Source organism: Triticum aestivum, chromosome 2B (assembly GCF_018294505.1).
Source record: "Triticum aestivum cultivar Chinese Spring chromosome 2B, IWGSC CS RefSeq v2.1, whole genome shotgun sequence".
Classification (NCBI taxonomy): Eukaryota; Viridiplantae; Streptophyta; class Magnoliopsida; order Poales; family Poaceae; genus Triticum; species Triticum aestivum.
The window spans coordinates 6565586-6592473 of record NC_057798.1 but is presented as its reverse complement, the minus strand read 5'-3'; the positions used below and the strand labels follow the sequence as shown (position 1 = coordinate 6592473).

At 43.3% G+C, this 26888-nt stretch overlaps 1 protein-coding gene and 1 pseudogene across 1 annotated transcript; one reads left to right on the top strand and one right to left on the bottom strand.

Moving 5' to 3' along the window:
* Positions 1-21742, bottom strand: part of LOC123043063 (desmethyl-deoxy-podophyllotoxin synthase-like) — a 45859-nt pseudogene extending 24117 nt beyond the window's left edge.
* Positions 5783-6622, top strand: LOC123043065 (cytochrome P450 89A9-like). Its single transcript, XM_044465406.1, has one exon. The coding sequence runs from the start codon at positions 5783-5785 to the stop codon at positions 6620-6622; it is 840 nt and encodes a 279-aa protein (XP_044321341.1).
* Positions 21743-26888: the final 5146 nt, after the last annotated feature.

The window sequence follows — 26888 nt, the reverse complement described above, 5'->3', positions numbered from 1 at the left end:
AGCAAAATGTGTGAATCTACGCTATGAAATACGTCTATATACACCCGTACGTAGTCCTTATTGAAATCTCTAAAATGTCTTATATTTAGAGACGGAGGGCGTAACAAGACTATCCTATGACCGAGTTGACCCCTAGAAACCAGATTCCCATTTCAAAAGCCTCCCGTGCATGAAAATTTTACCACAAACATTGAGTCCTAAACTTCTTTTTTGGGTATATATTGTAGAAAGAATAGAGAGGAAGGTTGACAAAATGAGGTGGGTTCTATTGTGGTATCGCTTGAGCCCCGTGGACGTATTTATAGGAGTACATGATCAACTTGGAGTATAAGACAAGTTAGAACAAATCCTAATATATCCTATATTTTCTAATAATCACAATACTCAACATCCCTCCACAGTCACAAAGGTAGCGACGCAGACGGTGAGACAGGAGAAGAATCCTAAGGTAAGCCGATGGACACCATCCCCCCTCCCTAGTCATAACGATCGATGCATAGCAGAAGATGTGGCTGGAGTGAAACCGATGAGATTGCTCCATCAAGTCGTCCCTTTGTGCCGATGTCAATCTAACCGAGAGCGTAGGATGGTGTATCCATGTTTGAGGTAGCCATGCGAGGGATGACATGGTCGATGTCAACTCGGGGTGGTCGATGTTGAGTTAGTCGCCATGGCGCCGCAGGCGCAAGGAAGCGCCGTGGTAGTCTTCGGAGCAGTGTTGTCGAGGTAGTGGTGCGCCGGGAAGAAGACGGTGTTGATGAGTTGTCACGCTAGGTTTGTCAAGGCCAGGGACACGTCATAGACAAAGGCACGCGTCGGTGTTGCCAGCCTCGGGCATGCTAGACGGACGAACTCGATGTTGACGAGGTGCCACACCAAGCTTACCAGGCCCGAGGACACATCATGGACGAAGGCACACGTCGGTGTTGCCAGCACTTGGCATGCCTAGATGAGGATCCGCATGAGTTATATGCCATTGTAACACCCCTATGTAAGGAGCTAAAGTGATCATCATAAGCTACTTTGATTAACTAGTCTTGATCAACGTTGATTCATATCTTATTTAAATTCCACTTTAAATCAAATTCAAATTGTAAGAGGAATTAAGAATTTCAGAAATAAGAAAACTAAAAAGTTCACGCAATGGCAAATAATCATTGAATAATTGTCATGGTGAAACCAATATTTTATATAAAGTAATTAAATACCCTAAAACAATTAAAACACGGTACAAAACAATATTTTAATTGCTTTTGAAATTATAAGAATTCTAAAGTAATGTAAAAGCCTCCCAAACTTTTCCTGGCATTGTCCAAAATTGCACTTTAAATAATGGGCCAAGTTCCTACTTTTACTAAACATATTTGCTATTTAAAATAATTAAAAAACAGAATTAAATAAATGAAAACAGAAAAATAAAAATAAAAAGAAATAGTTTAAGAAAAAGAAAAGTGGCACTGTGTCGGCCCAGCCCACCGATCGTGTTGGCTTCAACATAGCTACAGTGGCCGACCGAGGGCACGAGCGCCGCTCGTCCCCGTCGGACCACCTCATCAGCTTCGCCGTGGGAGGATAAGTCTGCCACCCACACGGCCCCTCGGACTCCTCCCCTCTCACTCACTTACCCCCTAGACTAGATCCCCCCTCTTCCTTTAGCTCCCTGCGTCGAACTGGAGAAGCGCCCGATGCGACCGTCGCCGACGCCCCGTCGATCCCGCGGCCATCTTCACCCCTGCGCCTCCCCGTCATGTCATAGAGTGCCGCTGCATGCTACCTCGAGCTGGAACTGGGGACCCCTGCAATGCCGCCCCGACCTCTTCTTCCTCCTTGGGCACCACCGCAGTCGCCATCGATTCGGCGCCATGAGCCTCCCCCGAGCCGACGTTTGCACCTCTACAGGCTCCCTGTGAGTTTCCGCTCGGATCCCCTTCGTCTCCCCCATCCTTCCGCGCCATAGCTCGCCTCGCCGCCATGGCCGCACCCAATGTCACGGTAGAGCTCGCTGCCGTGGCCACTGCTCGCGTCCGAGCACCGCATCGTGCTCAGCTTCTCCCTAGCAACCCAACGCCACCATCCACTGCCTTTGTCGTGCCCCATAGCGACGAAGATCAGCAAACGCCACCACCGCCGCCGATGATGTTCCGCTCAACTCCGACCATCTCAGCCACTCCCACCGACACCAAACAATGCGACATCGCTTGCTCTTTTGAACGAGCCAACCAACGGGGCCGGAGACTCCCTGTGCGCATATTCCGGCCAACTACGGCACGTCACCACCTTGAAATCGAGTCGCTGGAACCCCTCTAGCACCGCCATAGATATGGCTGGCTTGGGGCCCACCCATGTGTCACTGCCAGTGGGCCCCAGGGGCCTAGCTGACCCGTTGACCCCGGTCAACTGTGCTGACTGGGCAGCACAGTCACTGACTGGTGGGCCACCCACCTAATTAACTAAAATGTTAATTAATTTAATTGGTTAAATTTAATTAGACACTGACAAAATGGGCCCTAATAACTAATTTGCTTAATTACTTAAATTGAAACCTATTAATTTTTATTGAGTCACTAACAATGGGGTTCCACTTGTCAGTTTGACTAGTCAACTGCCAATGTTGACTACTCACTGGGCTTTGACTTGCCCCACATGTCAGCCTATGAAGCACATCATAACATTTAGTATTTAATGTATTTTCGAATTAACTTAATTACAATTTTTTTGGAAAATCATTTAAACTCCGAAAAATCATATAAAGTAATATATAACTGAGATGAAAATAAGTTATATATGAAAATTTCTAAGAAAAATATAAAAAATCCAAAAATGATATCCACTCATCTGTCCGATAACTGCCAAACGCTGGGAAAACATTTCTAGATGTTTTCCCGCTTCGTCTGTAACGTGTAGCACTATGTTAGATCACCGCTAGGTCAGCATATTTCCATGTCATGCATCATGATGCATTTATTTGCTTTATATTTGTTGTTTCTCCCCCTCTCCTCTCCGGTAGACCCCGAGACTGACGATGGTCCTAGGTATGACTACACACCTGACGATCAGCCCTTTTTCATAGAGCTTCCAGGCAAGAAAAAGCCCCTTGATCATTCCTATATCGCCCATACTTTCTCTCTCATGCTTGCATTCGATTTTGCTAATGTTGTTGATAACTCCTATTGTGATGCATAGCCTGCTTTTGTAACCTGCTGTTGTTACTTTACCTGATATCCTATATGCTTAGTATAGGTTAGTTAGTGATCCATCAGTGACCCTTCGCCTTGTCCCTGTTGCCCCCGCTTTATTACCGAATGAATCGATCAATGTGATCGACGTACTGAGACCAACACATCACCGCACCCCCCCCTTAGTTGTACAACTCTGTAGAGATACTACCGAGTGCCGAGGGTGATACCTCGAAATGCACTCCTGATAATATCTCTGTAGTGTAGCTAATCGGTTGTGGATTATGGAGGGTGATTCCTCCTTCACCACTCCCAATATTGACTCTGTCGTGCAGTTCTTCAAGTGTGAACCTACCGTGGGTGATTCCTCCAAGTTCACCTTGATGGTTACATCGAGTGGGAATCGATCAAGGGTGATTCCTACAATTCCTCCTTGGTGTTATCGACACACACTTACCTTTACCTGTTCCCGTCAACTGTTTCTGTGGGACTGAAGGGACAGATGGTACCACCCCAGTAGAGGTGGACCTGAGTTCCTGATAGTCTCTTGTGACTGAGGATGACCTGGAGGGTACCTGTGAGATAATTACGAGGCACGGCCGGGCATTCTTGGCCCTTGCCGTAAGTTCGAGAGACAGAGCAATAGGACCACGGATCATGGATCATTGATCCTCTCCACGCTCTCCCAAGACACTAATTGATTTGGATATGTGCACTGTTCTATAATTCATCCGATTAATCAGTAAATTGGCTAGTTAATCGCTACTCATCAGGTGGCCGAATCGAATAACACCTATTCATCATGTTAACTTGCCAGTCCGATTAAATGGTCTATTAGACCGGTTAAATGGTCTGTTAGACCGATTAGTCGGTTGTTAGGCCGATTAATCGATGTCGGCCCGCTAACTCATGGGCATACAAAGCCCAATTATTTGGCCCGTAACCCCTCTCAGCCCATACAAAGCCCGATTATTTTATTAAAGTCAATTGTGCTAATAATATGCAAAGCCCCAAGCTTGGGGATGCTAATTTTTATACGTCCACTACTTATTGCAATTATCATGATTCGGGTGATTATTCTTATGATATTGAAAGTTTATTTAAGCCTCATGATGAATATCGTTGTGATAATATTGAAAATGGGTTTGGAAGATTGTCAACTCTAGGTAATAATGATCCCACTAATTTGTAGAATGATCCCAAGCTTGGAGACGCGACAATAGTAGTGTATCGTGATGCAGAAGGAAACTACCTCAGCAGCTCTTCCCTGGCGTAACCAATGTAGCATTTTAGGATTATTTGTTTTCATAAGAGCAAGTACAATAGCAGGCTTATAGCCTGCTTACATGGCAATTTTGTCGACATGGAGGAGAGAGACATGAAAAAGTAAGCGGAGTGAGCTCTCATGCAAGAGCCTAACTATATGCGTGCTTCAAGGCAGATGCAATAAATACGAAGAAAGAGATAGAGAGATGAGGAAAAATAGTAATCTTATAGCCAACCTTATAGCTAACCTTATTGTATGAGTGACTATATGAATTGGCTATAAATGATATGACAACATCTTATAGCTAGCAATTTGTTGTATTATTAATCATGCTCTAATGTTCCTAATGCATCAATACGAAGAGAGTACTAGTAAAGCAGTGACAAGTAATGTGGATAGAAGAGAGTAACGCAATTTCACAAATATGACAACAATCTCATTAATGATAGCATGTGGCTATCTAGCCAGGGCCGAGTAATAAATGAGGGCCATCAGGAAGTTCGCTGGCACGTTACGAGCTCAGATTTATTTGTTGAGCACCTTGCGAACGATCAATCACCATACTCCCTTTAAATTGTCAGTTTACATATCAATTTTCATGCATTTTCACCACCAAAGGGATTTTAGACACGTTTGGTTTAATGCCCAATTAATTAGGGCGTGACAACCGCAATCAATCCCACAAATTTCTCTCCATGCAGGTGTGTATGCGAGGTAGAATAAATGCATGCATGTGTGTACGTGTTAATTTCCCAAATTGTTAGGCGCCGTGGTATAACCATAGATGATATTTTTCAGTTTAATCGCTAATCATTTGGTTTCAGAGATTGTTGAAGCGCGCCGGACTGTGACAAGAGAGTATTTCACGCCTGTCCATGCACAGGATTTTTTATACTATCTATGTCTTGGTTACAGGTCACCGTATTTTGGATCATTTCTTAATCATGATTTGAACTAATAAAATCTAAGCTATACATTAAAAAATAATATCATTGGAAACTACATTCAAATATGAATCCAACAATATTATTTGATTTGTTGTGACATGCATTGACAATTTGCTAGTCAAATATGTGATTAAATTTTGACTTAAAATATGGGAGGGACTAATAAACCCTACTCCAAAGTCGAAAGTATTTTTTTGCGCCTACTCAAAAGTTGGCGATACTTATTTTCACAACCGTCTATAGGTGAGCAATAAAGGTGCAATAAAGACCGTCCCATCCCCTGTATCAGCCAAAGATTGAATTATATTATAATGGCATCTATGCAGCTCAACTACCGCGTGCCAAGCCCATGCGTGAGTAAATACGGCAGGCGCAGCTCAATCCATCAAGCCATGGCAGACTTGCTCCTCCTAACCCTGCTTCCCTTGGCTCTCCTCTTCCTCCTCCTCCACCATGCATCGCCAATCAAAGCCCTTCTCACGAGGGCCAAGTCGGTTCTGGCACCGGAGCTCTCCACGGTGTGGAAGCCACAGCCAGCTAGCATCTTCGTCACGGACCCCGAGACGGCGCACAGCCTTCTCGTGCGTGGCAGCGCCGCTGGCTCCTTCTCCAACCGCCCACCGTCCATTTCTCCCAGCGCCATCCTCTCGCGCCGTCAATACCAGAACATCACCTCCGCTCCCTACGGTGAGCACTGGCGCGCCATTCGTCACAACCTCACATCGGAGGTCCTCCACCCAACGCAGCTCCACCGGCACGCGTCAGCGCGCCGCCGTGCACTACATGGACTCGTCGTGGACCTCGCCGAGCAGAGGAAAGACGGCGTGGTTCACGCGGCGGAGAGCATCCGCTACGCTATGTTTGTCCTGGTGGCCAACATGTGTTTCGGCGACGACATCGACAATAACCGCGTCCGTGCCATGGCCGACGCTCAGAGTGACCTCGTCAAGTCCCTATCTACGGCGCGCGTGTTCGCGCACGCCATGCTCCCCGCACTGACCAGGCTCATTTATCGTAATCGGTGGAAGAAGCTAGCCGCCCTGCGACAGCAGCAGGAGCAGACGTACCTACCACTCATCGACTCCCGTCGCGGCCGGCACCGGCGACCCAGCGAGACGCCGGTGTATGTGGACACGCTCATCGATCTCAAGGTGCCGGACGACCACAGTCAGGACCCAAGGCGGCATCGAAGAAGGCTGTCCGATGGTGAACTCGTCGGCATGTGCTCCTAGTTCCTTGGTGCTGGAACTGAAACGACAGCATCAGCGCTGCAGTGGATCATGGCCAACTTGGTGAAGCGTCCCGACATACAGGAGGCCGTCCGGAAGGAGATCAATGCCGTCGTGGGTGCGGACGCCGATGAAGTCAGCGAGGTTGTTCTTGGGAAGCTGGAGTACCTGCACGCTGTCATCATGGAGGCACTCCGGCTGCATCCGCCGACGTCTTTTGCGTTCAGGCAGGTGATGGAAGAGGATCATGTGGTTCACAATGGCCAGCGTATTCCAGTGGGCACAAAAGTGTACTTCCCACTGGCTGCTATAGCACGAGACAGGATAGCGTGGGATAACCCTGACGAGTTCAAGCCACAACGGTTCCTGTCCTGCAAGGATGCATCCCAAGGAACCGACGGCACGATCAAAATGATGCCTTTCGGCGGTGGTCGGAGGATGTGCCCTGGTAGGGGTGTCGCAATGCTGCACTTAAGCTACTTCACCGCCAACCTTGTGAGGGACTTCCGGTGGAGGGAGGGAGAAGGTGAGCTTGCTGTCGATCTCCAGCCGCATGTTGAGATCTTCACTGTCATGAAGCGGCCATTGCGTGCTCACCTAGAGCTTGAAAGGACAGAGATCAAAACTAGTTAATTAGCTGGGCTGATCAAGGTTTCTTGGTTGTACTGTGTTTGCTAAATGCTAATAACGAACCATATGAATGTTTTTTGAGCGTCAGTTGATTCCTCCCCCGTACGCACGCTAAGTGTCGAGCGAAGACGAAGCGTGGCCTGCGAGGACTTGCCAAGAATGAATCGGAGCAGGCAACAAAGCCGCTACATCATAGGCGGAGGTGAGATAGAGGCTTTACTAGTTTGGGTGATGGGCGGTTCCCGGCATAAAGAACAAATGGAATACATGATTATGTTATCGGTTAATGCCGTAATAGTTGTGGTTAAGTCAGCAATTCCTCAACCCATGCACTTGAGCAGGCTAGGTATTTCTTTTATGAACATTATTATGAAGATCATTAAAATTGTTAACCATTAAAAACACTTTGTCAATAGGGAAAAATAATATATGCATGATGAATGTTATGCATATTTATAATTCCGTTTAACATTTGTAAATCCACCAATTAAATCATGCTCCTACCTTTAAAAATAATCCAGGACCTATAATGTACATGTTATTTACATAAATAGTAAGATATTTTAAATTAATCAATCTGGATACAAAAGCATATATTAATGTTTGTAGCTTAGCTACCCCATAGTGTGCGATGCTCCCTATTTATATCCATGCAAAACCTTATACAGTAGGATACATGATCTGTGGCAGATGAAACTAGCTCCAATACACTTGTTCAAGTTTTGTTGTGTACAACACCCATGGCAGATGAAACTTGTCAATCTCTACTTGTCGAGTTGACAGTCATGTCAATGCGAAAGAAGGCATAGCTGTCAGCTTGTCACCCTAAAATCTGAGCATGTTGACAATGGAGGTAGGTGAATTCGTGATAGAAGAGGAAGAAGAAAATAATAATTGTGTTATATCAAAGTATACAAATGAGCTTTGTTTCTCAAAATAAACATCCTGAATTCTACAAGGATAAAAATAGCAACAAATAAACCAAAGTCATCGTCTTAGTAAATTCTATTTTCTTTACTAGGTTAATGTCACGCTTGTGGCAGGGAAGGGATAGGACACATCACATGCATATCCATTATCCATGATGCAAGTGTATGAACATGCGTGAAGGATGTGGGACACCGAAGAATTAAGTAAGGCTCTAAAGTGTGGGCTATAAATTGGCCTATACATCATTCTCAACATGGTGCAGAATGGCCAGACTGTCTTAGCTATACCTTTGCTGGTTTGTCAGGTCATTATAACGGGTAGATGCAGGTTAGTTAATACAGATGGATGCAACGCTACTCCTATAGATATTATTATATGTGAGATCGATCGGATGTGTACTTGTTTGAATGGTTATTCTTGCTTGTCAAGCCACTCTTTATTTGTCTTTTCACATTCATAATAGCTAAACATCAGTCGCCTGAAAATCCAATTTGGTTTGTTCGATTTTCGCTAGAAGGAAGCAGGTGCCAGAGGGAAGGAAGAAGCAGCTGCTGACTCGCCGGAGTGAAGGAAGGAGCTCCCTAGGAGGCTACCCCATCATCTATCGTTGATGAAGGGGGGAGGTAGGGGTGGCAGCACGGCGGTGGTGCAAGTTCGCCGGAGAAAAAACTGGTCATTGCCGGGGCTGGAGGGATGGCCAGGGGCAGCAGCATGTCGGTGGGAGGAGGATGAGGGGTGGGCGGGGCGGTGAGGCTGAGCAGGAGCGCCGCTGGCCGCGGGTGGTGGTGGTCGACGGTTCGGCCGGTGGTCCATCTGGCGGTTGGATGGAGAAGAAGAAAGTTGTCTGGAGGATAAAGAAGTAATCTGCACCGCCTGTTTTCCATCCCATGGCTGAAACGAAATCAAAAGAACATAACTGAAAATTTAGTCGACTTACCACTAGCCATTCCCTTCTACATTCTATGCAGGGCCGGCCCTGAGGGGGGGCAGAGGGGGCGGCCGCCCCGGGCCCCCAGGATGCAGGGGCCCCCACCCAGGGTACGTATACATTAGCCAGCTAGGCTAAGCCCACTACGCACTAGGACATGGGCTGAACATGGAGACGCAGGCTGTGTCTAGCCTAAGGCACACAGCGGCTCGTTCCTCGACTCCTCATCCGATGTGTAGCTCGTAGCTGTAGCTTTGTCCGCATGCCTGTTTGGATGCCTAATTATTCCCTTCCGAGTTGGTCAGATCTAATTGCGAGTTCGCTTCTTCAAGAGGATCGCGATCCTAATCGCGAGTCGCCGTTTTATCGGCGACCTTCGCTCCCCAATCTCCACTGGAGATGTCATCCGTCGTCGCCAAGCGTAGACGTACATCCAATCCAGACCGCATCCTCCAACAGATCCCAGGTTTTAATTACTAGTATTCCCTATCAGCTAATTAAGTAATTTATCTTTGCATACATGATGCCTATATTGCGCACAGCAAAGTGTCCTGTGTATTGCTATGGATCCAAACTTGACTGATACTTGTTCAAAAACTTTTTAAAAAACCTGGTTTTGTTAGATATATTAGTAAAAATATGTTAGGTTTCACCCAGTGTATATATCATTTCTGTTACCATAAAAAAATGTTGTGCTAATCGCTAAGCTAATGAACTGCTGCAATGCAGGGAGATGATTTTGAAAGCGAGCTTGGTTCAGGGTCTTCCATTCATGTTCTATCAGGGCAACAGTTTTGGTAATGGCCACTTCACTTGTCACGTTGTACTCATTGATGTAACACTCTACAGTGCTTGCCATATCCCCCTTGCATTTTCGACGCTGTATGATGACATCAATAATCATCTTTATGTAAGTATGTATCAATTTAATAATCTTGCATGCACTCACAATGATAGTACAAACTTGGTAACTGAGCCCTGCCCCCTTTTCCATAGGTGCCAACACATTTCGATGTGTACAAATTTATAAAAAAAATAGACCAATGAAGTTAAGGTAGCATCATAAAAATGACATTGCTAAAAAATAATTCTAAGTATAATCCATACTATGATATTTTTTGTCACTAAATCACATTTTAGCACTCAAATTGTTGGTCAAAATTATATCTCAGTATGCTTGAAATTGAACTTCTTACATGTGTGAAAGGAGCAAGTAACATGCATGCAAAAAAATAATTTTGAAATATTATATATATATACCTCAAATGCACCGATATCATTCATGAAACGGGAAATCTTCCCAACTGATATGACGACATCCGGGACACTAGCAGCCCATTTGAGCGCTGTCTTCATCATTGCATCACTCATTCCAGCCATCATACTCACACATATCGTTGGCACACCAATGTTTAGACTAGTCAACTTGACCTGATCTACAAAGCTTGGCTTGTGGTTCCTGTGTGACCATTTCGCTTCTTGTAGGTAACCAGTCACGTTATTTTGGACCTGCACACAAACAAAGAGATGTAATCCCAAAATTAACGAGAAGAGAGAGAGAGAGAGAGAGAGAGAGAGAGAGAGAGAGAGAGAGAGATGTTGTGACAGAAAAGGGTACATGAACTTACCGCTTTTTTCAGGTGTGCTATATCGTAGTTCGTATTGGCTAGCATTTCAGCCTCAATATTCTCAAATGTCCTCAGCATCTCCATATAGAACTTCTTCAAGTACTCCGGCAGGAGAAAAATGGCGCTCTTATCCCATCTTGAAGGCCAATTCACAAAAGCAATCTTAATACAAGTTATCGTAGTTTGAAAATTCTTTGTTTGCATGTTAACCTAACCTTTTATTTTTCTATACTCTTTATCTTTCTTCAACACAGTAAGAACCACTAGTTTCACTTTGCTCCATGAGGCAAATAGTGTAACATGACATCAAAATTTCATTATAGGCAATATATCTCATTTGTTACTGCATTTAGATTTTCTTTCATCCATATCTTATTATGGCAACTTATATGTTTGTGTTAATAAAATAATAATCTAATCATGCATCACATTTTCATTTGAAATTGCAATTGTTACCAGATAGTAGTGAGCATTAGCTCATTACTTGTATGTACCAATGAGTGCTATTGTGTTAGGACTTATGAAAATTTCATGTCAACATGGAATTTTAGCTGTGGATCTGCCCGCGCGCGTGGATGGGGTGGGGGGCACCGGGCAAATTGATAATTCACCATCGGATTCAGCTCGTCCACCTCTGGATGCCGTGATTATCCAAAGAATAGTAATATGCTCCTGGTTTGAAGCATTATTTGTATACCATTTTTTTCTTGATAGAATTGCACTCTTATGGTCACGGCAATGCAGGGTGTTCATTTACTTCTTCTTAAATACTAAAATAGTTATTATCCAGTACATACATGTTCGTAATTACTTTATTACTTCGAACATCATGGAAAAATCACGTTGCGCACATATTTATGACTGTGATTGCGATTGATTCTAAGGACGTATTGATATGATATGGAATCGCTATCTTAGTGGAATATACATTAGATGCATTGACAATTTGAGAGATAAAATGTAGAGCTAAATCAATCCCACCTTTGTATTGCTTCATGTAGCTTCCAACTGTCCTCTAGGGTGGCATGGTTATCATATATGTCATCTAATGTGGTAATTAGTACAATCATCTTTGTGATCATACTTCGAGTGAGCTCAAATTTTGTGTCATAGTACAACACAGAGGCCCATGTATAACCCTCCACCACACGATCGCGGATAAAGCTTAGCTCGATATATCCGAAAAAATGCTTCCACCACCTGTGAATTAATTAAGCAATGTTATATGAACTAGTACATATATAGTCCACATAGAATATAACATCGCTAGCCCCATTAAGAGATAAAAGAACATTGGTCAATTATTACTAAAAGCATGTGCATTACTCTATCACTACACCATTTATGTAATTATCCTACAATGCACAGAAAACAACGAAACACTAAAGCATCATGAACCATTAATGAATATGCATTCTCATATTGATGAAAAAAGGCAACCACGTAAGCTCTTAATTTAGATGACGTTAAGCACTAGAAATGTAGTGGTAACTAGACTTTTGGTTTTTTGTTTGTTTGAAGATGTAGTATGCGAGGGCAACCACCCGTGAATCATTATTGGGTTATATATTCTGTTTATATAAGAAAGATAAATAACATACCTGGTAATAGCTTTGAGCTCCTTCAAGTGGACATTTTGCTGAAGGTTGAAATCCAATTTGGCAAGCTCCAGTAGGATTGGGTTATGCTCCTCTTGTTCGTACTCTAGGATATAATGTAGCATTTCCACCCTCTTATTTGTCCTTGGCATTGGTATCTGAAGGGCATGTTGGACTTGTTGAGCAAGTGGGGTCTTTAAACTACCACTACATGACTCAAGATGATGCCTTGCAAAAGCTATGGCTTCTTCAAGTGCTGGCTCACCATGAATTAGAAGATGAGATGCATTGTATAGACATAATAGTGTCCTGGGTTCATTTGTTATATCATTAATGAAGCTTCCATCTTCACTTTTGAATCGATTGAAAACATCTGTAATCAATAAATAAATGTTGGTGTTCTCGTGACCACATTGTCAATGGAGCTTCTATTGTTGTAGACATGTCGTCCACATTATGAAATATTTTGCAAATAAGGTCACCAATCTAATCTTGATAACTCAATTTCTTAGCCAGTTAAAAATTTGCATATCATGATTTTTCTTCCATAATTTTTCGTAACCAACTATGCATAACAAGAAAAAATTGTTAGGATTATATATACCTGGAGATACACAGTATCCATGTTCCCTCAGCAAGCGAAACCGAAGGGCAACTTCATAGAGGTTGTAGTTACTAAATTCACTCTTCAGGATTTGCCACATAGCGGTGTCAATCTGGTCTTCAAAGAGGTGATCGATTCCGAGATGTTGTAGTTTATCCACTAAGGACATTTTTACCACTGTGTCATTGCTGGATTTAAACAACATACATATGTCTTCCTTCAGTTTTTTTGCCCTAAGCGTCATCCACTGCTTGGATTTCTGCAATGCAAGCATTGAACATTTTTAATTAACCAAAAGGGACAAGGGTTAGCTAGGTAAAAAAATGTCGCCAAAACCAAAAATAGTTGAAAAAATCTAACAACTCGTATCTCCAGTGAAAGAAAATGGACCAAAAGTACATGACTGTATAGAATAACCATATATCCTTTCACTGAGTCCAACTTTCCAACATATGCCAACCAAAGGCTACCCACATGTATCTTCCAAGGGTGTCGGTCGTGGCCAGCATATTTAATTTCAAAAGCATGCATGTGGTTTCAAGTTGTTTCCACTCAAGCATGGAGTTACACTAGACGATTTACTTATGACTATGAGTGGTGTTGATGATATACAAAATAGACATCCAAAATATGACAAATTTCTACCGCCGGATATGTGAAATATAAAGTCTGTACACATATTCAGATACTATAAGAAGTGTCGACTAGTGAAGTACACGCAATAAGCAACCGGTTGCCATGGATCTCTAGAGGAGCACGGATGGTAATTAGAAATGTGTTCCTACTTGGGCCCGCAAGTGGTGGGTGCATGGTGTACATTTTGGCACCTCTTGGGCTGGCCCAGCGTAGGCCGGAGTAGTAGATACTAGTACAAAAACGCATACAATAGTTACAAATAAATACCTCTGTGCATGGTGACATTTTGTGCCATAAATAGTTAGCTTTTATTATATACCTGTAACGGCGGTGGCTCATATCCAGCAAAGAAGTCAATCCATGGTGAGGGCTCGTAGCTGAACGCAGGAGTAGCAGCATTGTCGGACGCCATAGAAATTAACAGTTGCTTCTTTGTTTCATAGGTTTAGTAGCTTGGGATATAGATAGCTTTGTTTGGGGAGGAAGGAGAATGTGTGCGTGAGGCCTTTAAATAATGTCCACGCAATGGCAGGTCCATGCATATTTCTCATCGTTAGCAGCCGGCCGGCCGAACTATAAAGGCGACTGCATGCACTACTAATCTACCTACCTTCCGGTTGATTATCCGGTAGTGCCTTTAGACCCACCCGATTGATGGACATAAAATCATCTATTTCCAACGTGAAGAAATCTATTTTAGCTTGCTATATTTGTGGCTTGCACTGTTCCTTAGTCATTTTCTCTGTTTTTTACATGTCACATAGTATTGTCATGTTTATGTTCAGAATTTACATCCACATACTTGTAACCATCCTCTATATACATGAATATTTTGTATTCATTTATTTTGAAAATTGAATATTTATCTTATTTTTTGGCAGTTTGGATATACCTCAGATCAGAATATTCTAGCCCTTTCTGGGTGCGGTTGTTTGTTGTACATATACTTAATAGAAAAAAACTGGTTGCCAAATTTACATTCAACTTGTGTTGTAATCCAAAATATCACACTAATTTAAACTTGATAGAGCATGTAAAAATAACAATTCAAAACTATGTTAATTTGTGTAGAATGTACAAAGAAAAATAATGGACCTGCCAAAGTTAAATCAAAGTTTACTTTCAGGAATGTATTTCTTGTCGCATGTATTATATTTATCTTCATAGGATGGATCGTTGGTCAAAGACCATGGCAGCCCCTAGATTGCATCTCATAGCAGACGCACCAGGAGCATTACAGAGTTAGCTCAATGCATGCAATTGGCGTGACAATGTATAGTCAGCAAAACACTGATGCCAATTGTTGTGATCACTCATCATGCATGCAGGTCTCTTATGCATAGAGCCAATAATCCATTGTACATCATTTTTCGATTATACTACATCAAGTTTAAGATGAATGCATGATGCGTATTAGCAGTCGGGCGAATTATACTAGATAGTCCCTCTTCTGATTTATAAGGCCCAAGTGTATCCCTAAATTAATCATTTAATCAAAGTAACACCAAATGTATATCACAAATGGTATATCTTTAGAAGTTTTCTATGGAATATTTTTATTGTGATATGTAGTCACATGTGCCTGCTCCACCATCAGAGACCCAGCGAGTACAAAAAAACTCTAGATAGCTAACACTAATAATTTAGGGCATGCATTCATTACCATCGTTATGCCATGTTATTAAAGTATCATAGCTTGACGGCAACTCCCCCTACCTAACCATAGCTGCCCGGTCCAAGATCTTAACTATTTTTACCTGTGATCCATCGCCTCTACTAAGTCGTGAGGTTGGGAGATGCAAATATTATAGCTTTTATTTGAGGTCTTTTTTTTCTTGACTATGTCAACAACACCAGCGCCTTGCGAAATACTAGTTCTCCTTCTCCTTAAGTTATCCTTCTATGTTGATCTAGTTTTCAGGATCATGTGGTCTAGTAAACAATGCTAGGGATTTTCGTTCATGGTGTGTTGAATAAACTTTGTGCCCTATTCCAGATGGGGAGGGAATTCAAGAGTTTTTATTTGCTGAAGATAAAGATAAAACATTTTTTGCTAAATAAAAAGACAAGCCCACACATGAGATACCTTCGGGAACATTTATCCTTGGTCAAATACAACGGCCCGCAAATTGCAGCGATGTTTCGTATAATTGAAGTTTCATGGATCTTATAGCAGTCTCTCATGGATCTTATAGCATCGTTGGCTCGGCAGCGGTGGCGGCCGATTCCCTCGAGACTAAGGCATAGTTGAGGATTTACCGCCTGGGCCGGTTGATCCGGCAGCCATGAGGTGAGGCGGTAGGACCAGTGATATGTATTTGTCAGTGTGACGGCTCTCGTTGCCATTCAGTAGTTGCGGTGGTGCGGCAGTGCGAGCGACGGAGGGCGCGGTGGATCTGACTTTTCAGCGGTACAGTGGTGGTGTCTTTGGCCGGAAGCGGCCGGATTCGAACGGATTTGGTAGCAGCAGCTGAGTGGGAGGGGAGGCTTTTCTGCATGTTCACCTAAGGGAATGTTCCGGATGGTGGTTTGACTGCACGCGGCTGCGTTTTTGTTTCGCGGCTGCGCATGGTGTTGTATAGTTGCAACACAAGAGGGTGTATTTTAGGGCTGCCTCTAGTTAGGACCACAAAAATATAGAGATTGGGAAGCTGTTGGAGTACCGTTTTTATGTCAAAATGTCGTAAAGAGCATTTTCTTTGCGCCTCTACTATATTTTAAATCACGTATTGGAGATGCTTTATGTGTGTTCATTTTCTCCATAGGTGTCGCCGCCTCCTTCAAATACTTGGCCCTAAGTGTATGCATATGAGGGCAAATATTGGTGGTGCACGAGTCAGGTGAAGGTGCGACCTGGTGCAGCTTAAGCCATTTGCGAGCGGGTGCATGGGACGGGTCCTTGACACTTAGGCTGGTCTGGCTCAGCCATTCGACCGGTTTGGGTGCAGAGAAAAGGATGGAAAGAGGGAAACTTTGACATGGCGTAACCATGACGGGGCTTTTCTTCACCCTCGATTTAGCAGATTTTGTCTCCTACAAAACTATTGGTGCAGGAATTCAAAAGTTTTAGTTTTCTCTAAGATGAAGCCGTTGTGTAGGTAATATGGTACTGGTTCCTATTTTGCATGTCTGCCGTGGTTGTGGTTGTGGAAATTACTTCATCTATCGTTTAGTAGAGAATTTTCTGGGTCTTGTAATTCGTTTGGTAACCGTTCTTTTGTCTGGTTTATCAGCCTAATGCAATGTGCCAGTTTCTCAGCATAGGCCGAGTAGGTGGGTTTCTTTTCGTTTGGACGTGTGGTGCTTATGAGATCGCAAACTGACTACAAAGAAAAGGACATGTACGCGGTGTAATTTGTGCACTGCTTCTCTTGCCACATGTTTTATTGTTATCTTTATATATATGATTGATACTTTGTCAAAGATAACATCGTCTAGATTGCATCCACTTTTCATAGCAGCCGCACCAGCTGGAACAGTATAAGGCACATACCATCGTGAGTGTGACAATCAGGCCTATCTTTATGTAGCTGTGACCACTCAACGCATGCATGCGTCGACGTTTCTCACCGTCAAGTAGCAGCCGGAGGAATCCGGTATATGATCTTGTGCGTACTGGGAATTCGGTGCGACGTCCACTAGATCGACTTTAAGATCTGCTCTTCACTGGGAATGTTAGCAGCCGGTTGAATCATTTTTAGTATACATGCCATGACGTCTTTATGTTCTGCCCCACTAGTTCAAGATCCATGCATGCATTCATACTCTATTTTTAGCAGCCGATAGGTGTCACCTTCAACTACAATGTATTATTAGAGGGTAATATATATGGACGAAAACGTCACAGGACAGTCGGACATCAACAAATTACCATTAGATTAGATAGACACGTCTCACCTCCCTGCGTGCCCGCACACTTTGTACCATGCTAATTAATTGTATGTGAGTAATTTAATGTGTTGCTACCTTGGAAATGTAGTTGCATTCAGACACAAGAGGAACATAAAGTATTTGTAAGGGCCTCCTTTAAGTTGAAAGGATAATCCTCCATCTGCGCCAAACGAAGCTAGCAATCACATTGCGCCATGAATCTAAATTTGGCCTCGCGAGGGTGAGCTAACTCCTATTCAGATGGCCACGGGTCTAAGCGGGGAAAAAGAAGAGAAATAAAGGACAACTACCATGCAGCCTACACTCGAACCCATGGTGAGGATGTGAGGCAAAAGAATAGGAAAAGACTCTGTGTTGTGGCCCTAGAAAGCTCTAAGGATCAGTTTTGTTTGCATCCTCGTTGTTTCAAGACTGGCCTGGAGCACGCATGTGATCTTCCTGGGCGGTGTTTGTTTAGTTCCTGGAAAAGATCGTAGTGGCCGGGCCTGGATAACCAAACATGACCAGCTATTAGTCTACCAGGCTTCTGAATTCCTGGTCCTGCGCACCGGCTAATAGCTGCCTGGCCTCTAATACTAGTATAGGGACTTGTGCCAACCAGTAGGACTCTCTTTAGTTTTTGTGTGGACATTTATTCCTTAGTACGAGTACATCAGTCCAGGTAGGAACCAAACACATCTCTGCCTAGCTTGCCTGACCAGGCACGAAAGAGCAAATTCCCAGGTAGAGTACAGGCAGCAATATTCTTCAGGCATGGTGTCCAGGGTAGTAACCAAACTAGCCCTAAATAAAAATATCTATGACCAAACATTATGCATGTACGTAGGAGGCAAAACTAGGCGTCAAACTGACTTCTAACGTCGGCTCAATATCAAAAACATCATATATATTCTTGTAAACCTGGTAGAGTATGTGACAAAATTAAAAATCAATTAAAACAACAAATTCCTGGTAGCTAGCATTCATAACTAAAAGGTACCTTTCTTTTGCTATTTTCAGGTCTTGTAGTTCAGTTAGTAATCGATGTTTTGCCTGATTTATTAGTTTAATGGAATATGTAGGTTTTACGTCATAGTTCGAGTACGACAGTGCTTTCTTGTAACAAGTTTTAGTGTTATCTTCGTATGATTGATACTAGGCCAAAGACAATGCTGCCTAGATTGCATAGATGTTTCACAGCAGCCGCTCCAACCAAAACATTGCATGGCTAGATTACAGAAAGGCACAGACCAATCATGGGCGTGACAATGCATATAGTAATCAGGTATATCTTGCACGTACTTCGTGGGTGTGACACACATTAGATGCATGCATGGCGCATGTTAGCAGCCGGACGAATGCTGGTGGGATGCATGCGAGTTCAAGACAATCTGCTCAATAATTGCGCTAATGCATTCATGTTTGTTGCTTTGTTAGCAGCCGGCGGAGTCACATTCAACTATAATGTTTTATTTAGATATACGGATGAAAACATCACAAGGCAGTCACCACTCAATAGTATAGTATTAAGATTGACACCGCAGTCACCATTCATATAGTCATTTGCGGTGGCAACTAAAAGATATAATAAATTTGTTGAGAAATATAGGTGCGCTTTGACACAAGAAGAGCATAAATATTTGAATGCGCCTTCTTTGGGTTAGGGCCATAGATATCTTGTTCCATGTCCACCAACCGAACCTAGCAATCACATTCTTCCATAGATCTAAACAAAGAAAGATAGAATTAAAATATGATAAGTGGTAGCATAGTGTCTGTTAGTGGTCTGCCCATGATGCATTAAGCAGCACTATCAGCTTGGTGGGCAATTAAACAAGACATGAGAGAGAGAGAGAGAGAGAGAGAGAGAAAACAAGTGTTGGGTCTATGCAATTACCGTAGTCCTTTCAGAAAATGAGTGACTGAGATAATTGTTTTTCTGTGAAATCTTATGAGTAGGGCGCACATTTCCTTTTGATTCATAACAAAAAAACAGTTTATTTTATGAGAAAATGTTGGTCAATAGACTAAACCAGATGTGAACAGTGCAAAAGCTCAGAGAGTAGAAAAACATCAAGCTACATTTGGCCTACAGCATGCCAAGTCAGTAACCTAGTGCTGCTTGCACGTTTGACGCACCCATGAATGCTTGGGCGAGGCCATTACTGTTAGCAAAGTCAGTCCAAAGGAACCGGATCTAATTTGATAAACCTAGCAGTACATCTTCCAAAAGGACCCAAAAGAAACAAATAAGAAGAAATTATAGGTCAGTCTTTGCATTTTACACGGAGGATATCAGACCATGAAATTAGTTTGAAATTTGGTCCATACAACATGCATCAATACAGTAACTAACCCATCGTCACCAGGGGCAATTTAAAAAGTGCAAACTTCGTGTTTTGGTACAATCAATAGTTTGTGTCATCCACCATAATATATTGCAAGTTCAACGAGGTTCTTTTATTCTTATTGGTGCAATGATACATATTGGTATACATCAACAAAAGTACAGACATATCTACGTGGCAATGCACGTCCATCTATGTCTATGTGGCATGGAAACCTCCATGGGAAATAGGTATCAATTGTAGGTCATATTTTCTTCCTACGATGATCCCATATTTCTCGGTCATGTCCAAAAATTCCGGGTTTGCCTTGCCAGGAAGCACCCAGTCGAAGTGGTAGAGAAGATTTGCCAAGGCGATCTCCATAGTTGACGTGCCGAATAGTATCCCAGGGCACTGCCTCCGACCAACACCCAGTCGAATGGGGTGAATTCAAAGTATGTCCCATGGTAATCCATGTTATTGTTCTCAAACGTTTCAGGCTTAAACTCTTCAGGACTTTCCCAACAATTTGGATCCCTCGAAACTGCAAACGCGTTAATGTATACATTGGTGCCTTCAAGCATGTCAAAACCCATAACTTTACGGTCTTCCCTGGCCCTACGGGGGATCAAAGGACCTGGTGGATGCAGTCTAAGAACCTCCTAAATGATCATCCACATGTAATGGAGTCCAGCGAGGTCACTATTAGTAATCACAGCTCGACCTTGACCTAGCACCTCTCGGATCTCAATCTGTGCTTTGGCCATGGCTTCGGGATGACGGACGAGCTCAGACATTGCCCACTCCAAGGCAACTCCCGTGGTCTGTGTGGCACCTGCAAATATGTCCTGAAAAATATTATTGTGGTATGCATGTTTATATATTATTTCTGCATATGTAGTAGTACGCAACAAATAATCAATTTCAGACACAACAATTTACGTTTATAAATCTATGAAACAAGTTGAGACTAACAGATTTATGAAATGACGAAGCTAGCTTTTTTTGCATTAAAACTTTGCAGATATGATATCACATCGGTAGATTAATAAGAAGCATAAAGAAAATTACTCACAAATAAGACGGCACCTATACTCTCCGTGGTCATAGGGAATGTGAACGCGTCCTTCTCCTGGAGCCTGAGTAGCACGTCCAGCAAGTCATCATCGTCGGTGCTGGAGGCACCGTCCTGTGTGGCAGCTCGCGTTGCCTTATGCCCCTCGATGACGTCGGCGTTGATACGTTGGATGTGGCCATAGCTCCTCCTCATGTGGCGCTCTCCCTTGCACAGCCACCGCACCAGCCGCGATGACGGGAAGAGGTCGACGAGGCAGAAACCACCTAGCAGCACGAACGCCTCATCCAGCTCCCAGAGGTACTCCTCCTGCTGCGGGAACTTGCCGCCAAACACCGCCCGCGACACCACGTCGTTGCTGAGCGCCATCACCTTCTCGCTGACGTTGACGACGGCACCCATGGATGCCGCGTCTGCGACATAATGGAGAAGGCTGCCCACCTGGTCTGGCCTGATACCGTCCATACGCCTCACCTGCTTGGAGCTGAGGAGCTCCATGGTGCAGACCTTGCGCATCTGGCGCCATGGGTCACCGTAGGGGGCGAAGACGATGCCCCTCCCGCCGCAGCCGAAGATGTCCAGCGTCGCGCTGCGAGGCCGGCCAACAAAGGCAAGGTCATTGGTCTTCATCACCAGCGCCGCCGCCTCGGCGCTGGAGACGATCACCGTTGGGACCTCGCCGAGCATAAGGTGCATCAGCGGCCCATGCCGGCGAGACATCTCCATCATCTTGCGGTGCGGGAGCACGCTGGCGACGTGGTGGAGGCTTCCGATGAAGGGAAGAGTCCATGGCCCAGGAGGCAGCTGTGTCTTTCTCTTGCCCCCAGAGAGCATGCGAAACCAGAGGGCCACAAGCGTGCATAGAGCTATGAAACACAAACTTAACCAGCCCTCCATGGAAGGCTACAAGCTGTTCGCAAGTGCAGCTTGGAGTGAGACCCGGTATATTTATGTGACCACCTACAAGTTCTGTTAAAACTCTGGACCTGCTGACTCATGAACTTCCTAGTGTATGCAACTATATACAAGTCGAGATTTATTGGTGTAGAGAACTAAATTGGTGGCGGCTAGATTGTTGATGACAAAATTTAGAGATAGTATGACAAAATTTAAATTATTGGCGGCTAGATTGCTGATGACAAAAATAGTGTACAGTACTAGACCTCTTTCTTCGCTCTAAATTATATAAATTCCTAGGTTTGCTATCAGGCATACTTTACTATCATCATCAAATGTACTTTGGTCGTGTTGTATGTATTAGCTCATGAATTTTTCTACAGAGAAATTTAACAAGGGAAAACACAATAACTTCAATTACTTTGAAATGGAGAAAGTGGAGTTCGATACTTCTAATGACTTTTGCACTAACCCAGGGAGACCAATTTGCAATCTTTCATACTCAGCTAGCAGCCAGAAAAGAGAAACCTTATCTGCCGGAAGCTTCGCCACATAGCCGCCAGAAAAAGAGCATGTATGTTTTAGTATTAAAAGATATGTCCGGCGGAAAAAACAACTTGTATGCGTTTTGAAGGAAGATGCAATCACAAACCAAACCAGACCCATAGTGCTATAAACCAGAACAATATTGCCAGAAGCTTCACCACATAGCTTCCGAATTCTTTTGTGCAAGATGCTTGAGTTCGTAATGCCCGTGCTAAATTTGGTGAAGTTTGGACATTCGATGAGCCATGTCAAAAAAGACAAAATGACCTCCGAACAATGCAGAACATCAAACTTGCTCACATGCCTGATTGTTTTTTGCAGACAGCTCCTAAAATGTCCAAACTTCACCACATTTGGCTTACTAGGTCTGGAGAGTTTACAGTTAAATCAATGTATCTTGATGTTATTAATTCAACCTCTCTTCCTAGTTCCAAATATGCTTGGGCAGTCAAAGTTCCTCTGAAAATTAAAGTGTTTATGTGGTTTGTACATAAAAGAGTTATTTAACCAAGGACAATTTGGTAAAGCAAAATTGGACATGACCTACTAGGTGTAGTTTCTGTGATCAGGATGAAACCATCAAACACCTTTTTCTTGATTGCCCGTTGGCCAAGGTTCTATGATGGACGGTCCACATTGCCTATAATATTACTCCTCCGAGTTCTATCAGCACGTTATTTGGAACGTGGCTTAACGGGATAGAGTCCGAAACAGCGAGACACATCCGCGTAGGAGTATGTACTTTATTATGGGCAGTCTGAAACTGCAGAAACGATTTGGTTTTTAACAGAACAATAAATATTCATTTTTTGCAGGTTATCTTCCGAGCCACTGCATTGATCCGTATGTGGTCGCTACTCACTCCGACGGAGGCCGGAGAGCATTTGGTTACTGGATCTATCCGGTGGGAGATGGTAGCGCGGGATATTTTCAACCGGTTTGGATGGCGGTCATGTAATAGGATAGGCAATTAGTTTACCTATCTTTCTTTTGCCAGCCGGTTGTGGCGTCTTTTGGCTAGTGTCGTAATTTTTCTATGGCTCTTTGTGAGCTTTTCTTTACTTTCATTACAGACCTTAAGACCTTGTTGAACCTATTTGCTTATTTATAAAGTTGTCCGTATGCATCGTTCTGATGCAGAGGCCGGGGAGTCCCCCCTTTTCGAAAAAAATACAAGCTTAGTTTGAAAACATATATCAAAATTACCATTTAAAAGAATGCATATGTTCATTTTTTTACATGTATACAAGCTTAGTTTGGAAAAACACGCATGGCACCGGAGGCGGTGGGCGTGTATATATATATATGCATTCTTTTAAATGGTAATTTTGATATTTGTTTTTCCAAACTAAGCTTGTATTTTTTTAGAAACGATAAAGTTCTTCATAAATCCATTGAAACATTCTCTAGCAACGCTCATGAGGAGCATATGAGTTCCCTTTTAATACACAGGCTCGAACTTATTGTATTCTGAATACATTTCCATCTATTCATTTTTCCCATGTAAACACGCAGTTGGGCACCATGTTGCATCATTCAACTATTCTTTATTACCTCATCCAGAAATGTTTCTTTCTGGTTTCCTTGATTTAACATAACAAGATACTTTTTATAACTTATCCGCGCATGTATATGCTCAGATTGTGGTGACCACATGTCTCCTACGTACTCCCTCCGTTCCTAAATATAAGTCTTTGTAGAGATTCCACTATGGACTACATACGGAGCAAAATGAGTGAACCCGCACTCTAAAATGCATCTATATACATCCGTATGTGGTTTATAGTGAAATCTCTACAAAGACTTATATTTAGGAACAGAGGGAGTACTAACTAAAGTTTGATGGATTATTGCATGATTGCGATGCTTATCTGCTCATTTATTTTTACAGTTGGTGATCAGATCGGATTCGAGGATCATCGTCTCTCATGTGTTACGTATTAGTGATCCTACATGATAGTGGAGAATGTACGAATATGCAGCGTTGACAGTAACAAGGAAAAATGGATGTTTTATTTTGTTTGTTTGGCTCTGAGATATATTAAAATTGGACATATCCAGGTCTGACTTGTTTTTTCATAGAGGACACAGCTGCCTACTTGGACATATTTGGCCTTTAACCATATCTTTTGTTTGTCGCCTTCCATGTTATTATTTTGATAAAGTTTGATTTCTTCCTTTCCTATGCTGTAGATACTTCTTCTCTTGCAACTGAAAGTACTTCTTCTGATTACAGTGAGGCGGCTTGATTAATCATTGGCCTCATGGCAAAATTGGGGACGGAGGAGGGAGGTGGCTTCATATAAGCATGACTCCAAAAGATCAGGGTATGTATGCCAGCATGCACTGGAGTTGTTGGATAAGTTCCTTTTTGTCAAAACACATTTCATTTTGTTATTAGAATGCTGGCCTGGTGTACACTGATCAGTTGTGGTATTCTTTCCCTGTGCAGGAGATCAAACCGAAGAAAGATAACACTCAACGCAACATGCTCGTGTCGATGATATGGGTGCAGAGGAAGAGTGTGTGGATGATCAGTGAGAGCAGGTACGTGCTTACCAGCCAGCGCAAGAGCATCTGGTGGGCCCGGTAGATCCCCAGGGAGGAGTAGGCGGGCGTATATTGTCCATTTCTTCTGTAAAAAAATGTCACTCTACACAATATAATTGTTTAGAACAACACATACTCGACTAATCATCCTTTATAAATCAACAGGCTTGTACGAGATGTTAAAATGTGTTCCTATCTGTCTACCATTATTCCTCTATTTTATAAGTGTTAATTTCATTGATTTCTTACTTATATGTATATACTGATTGCAGATTTGCTAGAATGTCACTTTGCAAGACATATGATCCAATCCATGTTTTGTCCTTACAAATAGATAAATGCATGAAGGCATTGAGATAGGTGGTGCAGATGCTTACTTGTTGTCAACATTAGATGGTGGTTTGGTAAGTGACTATTTTGAAAAATATTTTCTCAGTCTAACATGTACACTATATTCACATAGTAGCCTTGCTTCTGCACCCCATCTCTCTCTATAGCCTGTATCTGCACCGCTCTTTGATCTAATTTTTGTCCCAAAATCTTAGGCAGTTTGTTCCCTATAAAATAACATGTAGCATCAAAATTTGGATTTTCAAAAGGTTCTTACAAACTGAATTTTATCGATACCACATTCATGATAATTTGTCAATTTGTGTTTGCTTCCAAACACCCTGGCATATTATAATTTTGAATAGGAGAGTCACTAGTATACCTCTACTTGACTAGCTCATTGATCAAAGATGGTTATGTTTCCTAACCATATACATGAGTTGTTATTTGATTAACGGGATCACATCATTAGGAGAATGATGTGTTTGACTTGACCCATTCCGTTAGCTTAGCACTTGATCGTTTTAGTATTCTGCTATTGCTTTCTTCATGACTTATACATGTTCCTATAACTATGAGATTATGCAACTCCCTTTTACCGGAGGAACACTTTGTGTGCTACCAAACGTCACAACGTATCTGGGTGATTATAAAGGTGCTCTTGTACTTGTTGGGTTGGTGTATTTCGAGACTAGGTTTTGTCACTCCGATTGTCGGAGAGGTATCTCTGGGCCATCTCGGTAATGCACATCACTATAAGCCTTGCAACCATTGTAACTAATGAGTTAGTTGCGGGATGATGTATTACGGAACGAGTAAAGAGACTTTCCGGTAACGAGATTGAACTAGGTATTTAGATACCGACGATCGAATCTCGGGCAAGTAACATACCGATTTCAAAGGGAACAACGTATGTTGTTATGCGGTTTGACCGATAAAGATCTTCATAGAATATGTAGGAGCATCCAGGTTCCGCTATTGGTTCTGCGTGTAATGCCTTTTGTACTAACCCCATCGCTGAGACCAATTTGCAATATTCGTAGCCAGACAAGAGAAAACGGCCCAAACTTTCATACTGTATACTCACTTAATTTTTACATTTATATATACCTGCAGAGTCCAGAAATGTAAGTTATCAGTACCACTACCACTGCACTTGCAAAGCTGCCTGCCATGGAGGGGTGGTTCAGCTTGTGTTTCATTGCACTAGGCACGCCGATTGCCCTTTGGCTTCTCAAGCTCGCCGGCGCCGGCGGCAAGAACAAACCACACAAGCACCAGCTGCCGCCAGGGCCATGGACACTCCCGATAATCGGCAGCCTCCACCACGTGGTTAGCCTCGTCCCACACCGGCAAATCACGCAGTTGTGTCGCCGATATGGGCCAATGATGCACCTGAAGCTAGGCGAGGTCGACGCCGTGGTGGTCTCCAGCGCCGAGGCGGTGGCGCAGGTGATGAAGACCAACGATCTCGCGTTCGCCACCAGGCCAGGCACGCCGATGCAGGACATCGCCGGCTGTGGCGGCAGGGGCATCATCTTCGCCCCCTACGGCGACCACTGGCGCCAGATGCGCAAGGTCTGCATTGTGGAGCTGCTCAGCTCCATGCAGGTCAGGCGCATGGAGAGCATCCGGCCAGAGGAGGTTGGCAACCTCCTGGCCGACATCGCCACTGCTGCGGCGGCCAGCGACAGCATCAACATCAGTGAGAAGATGATGG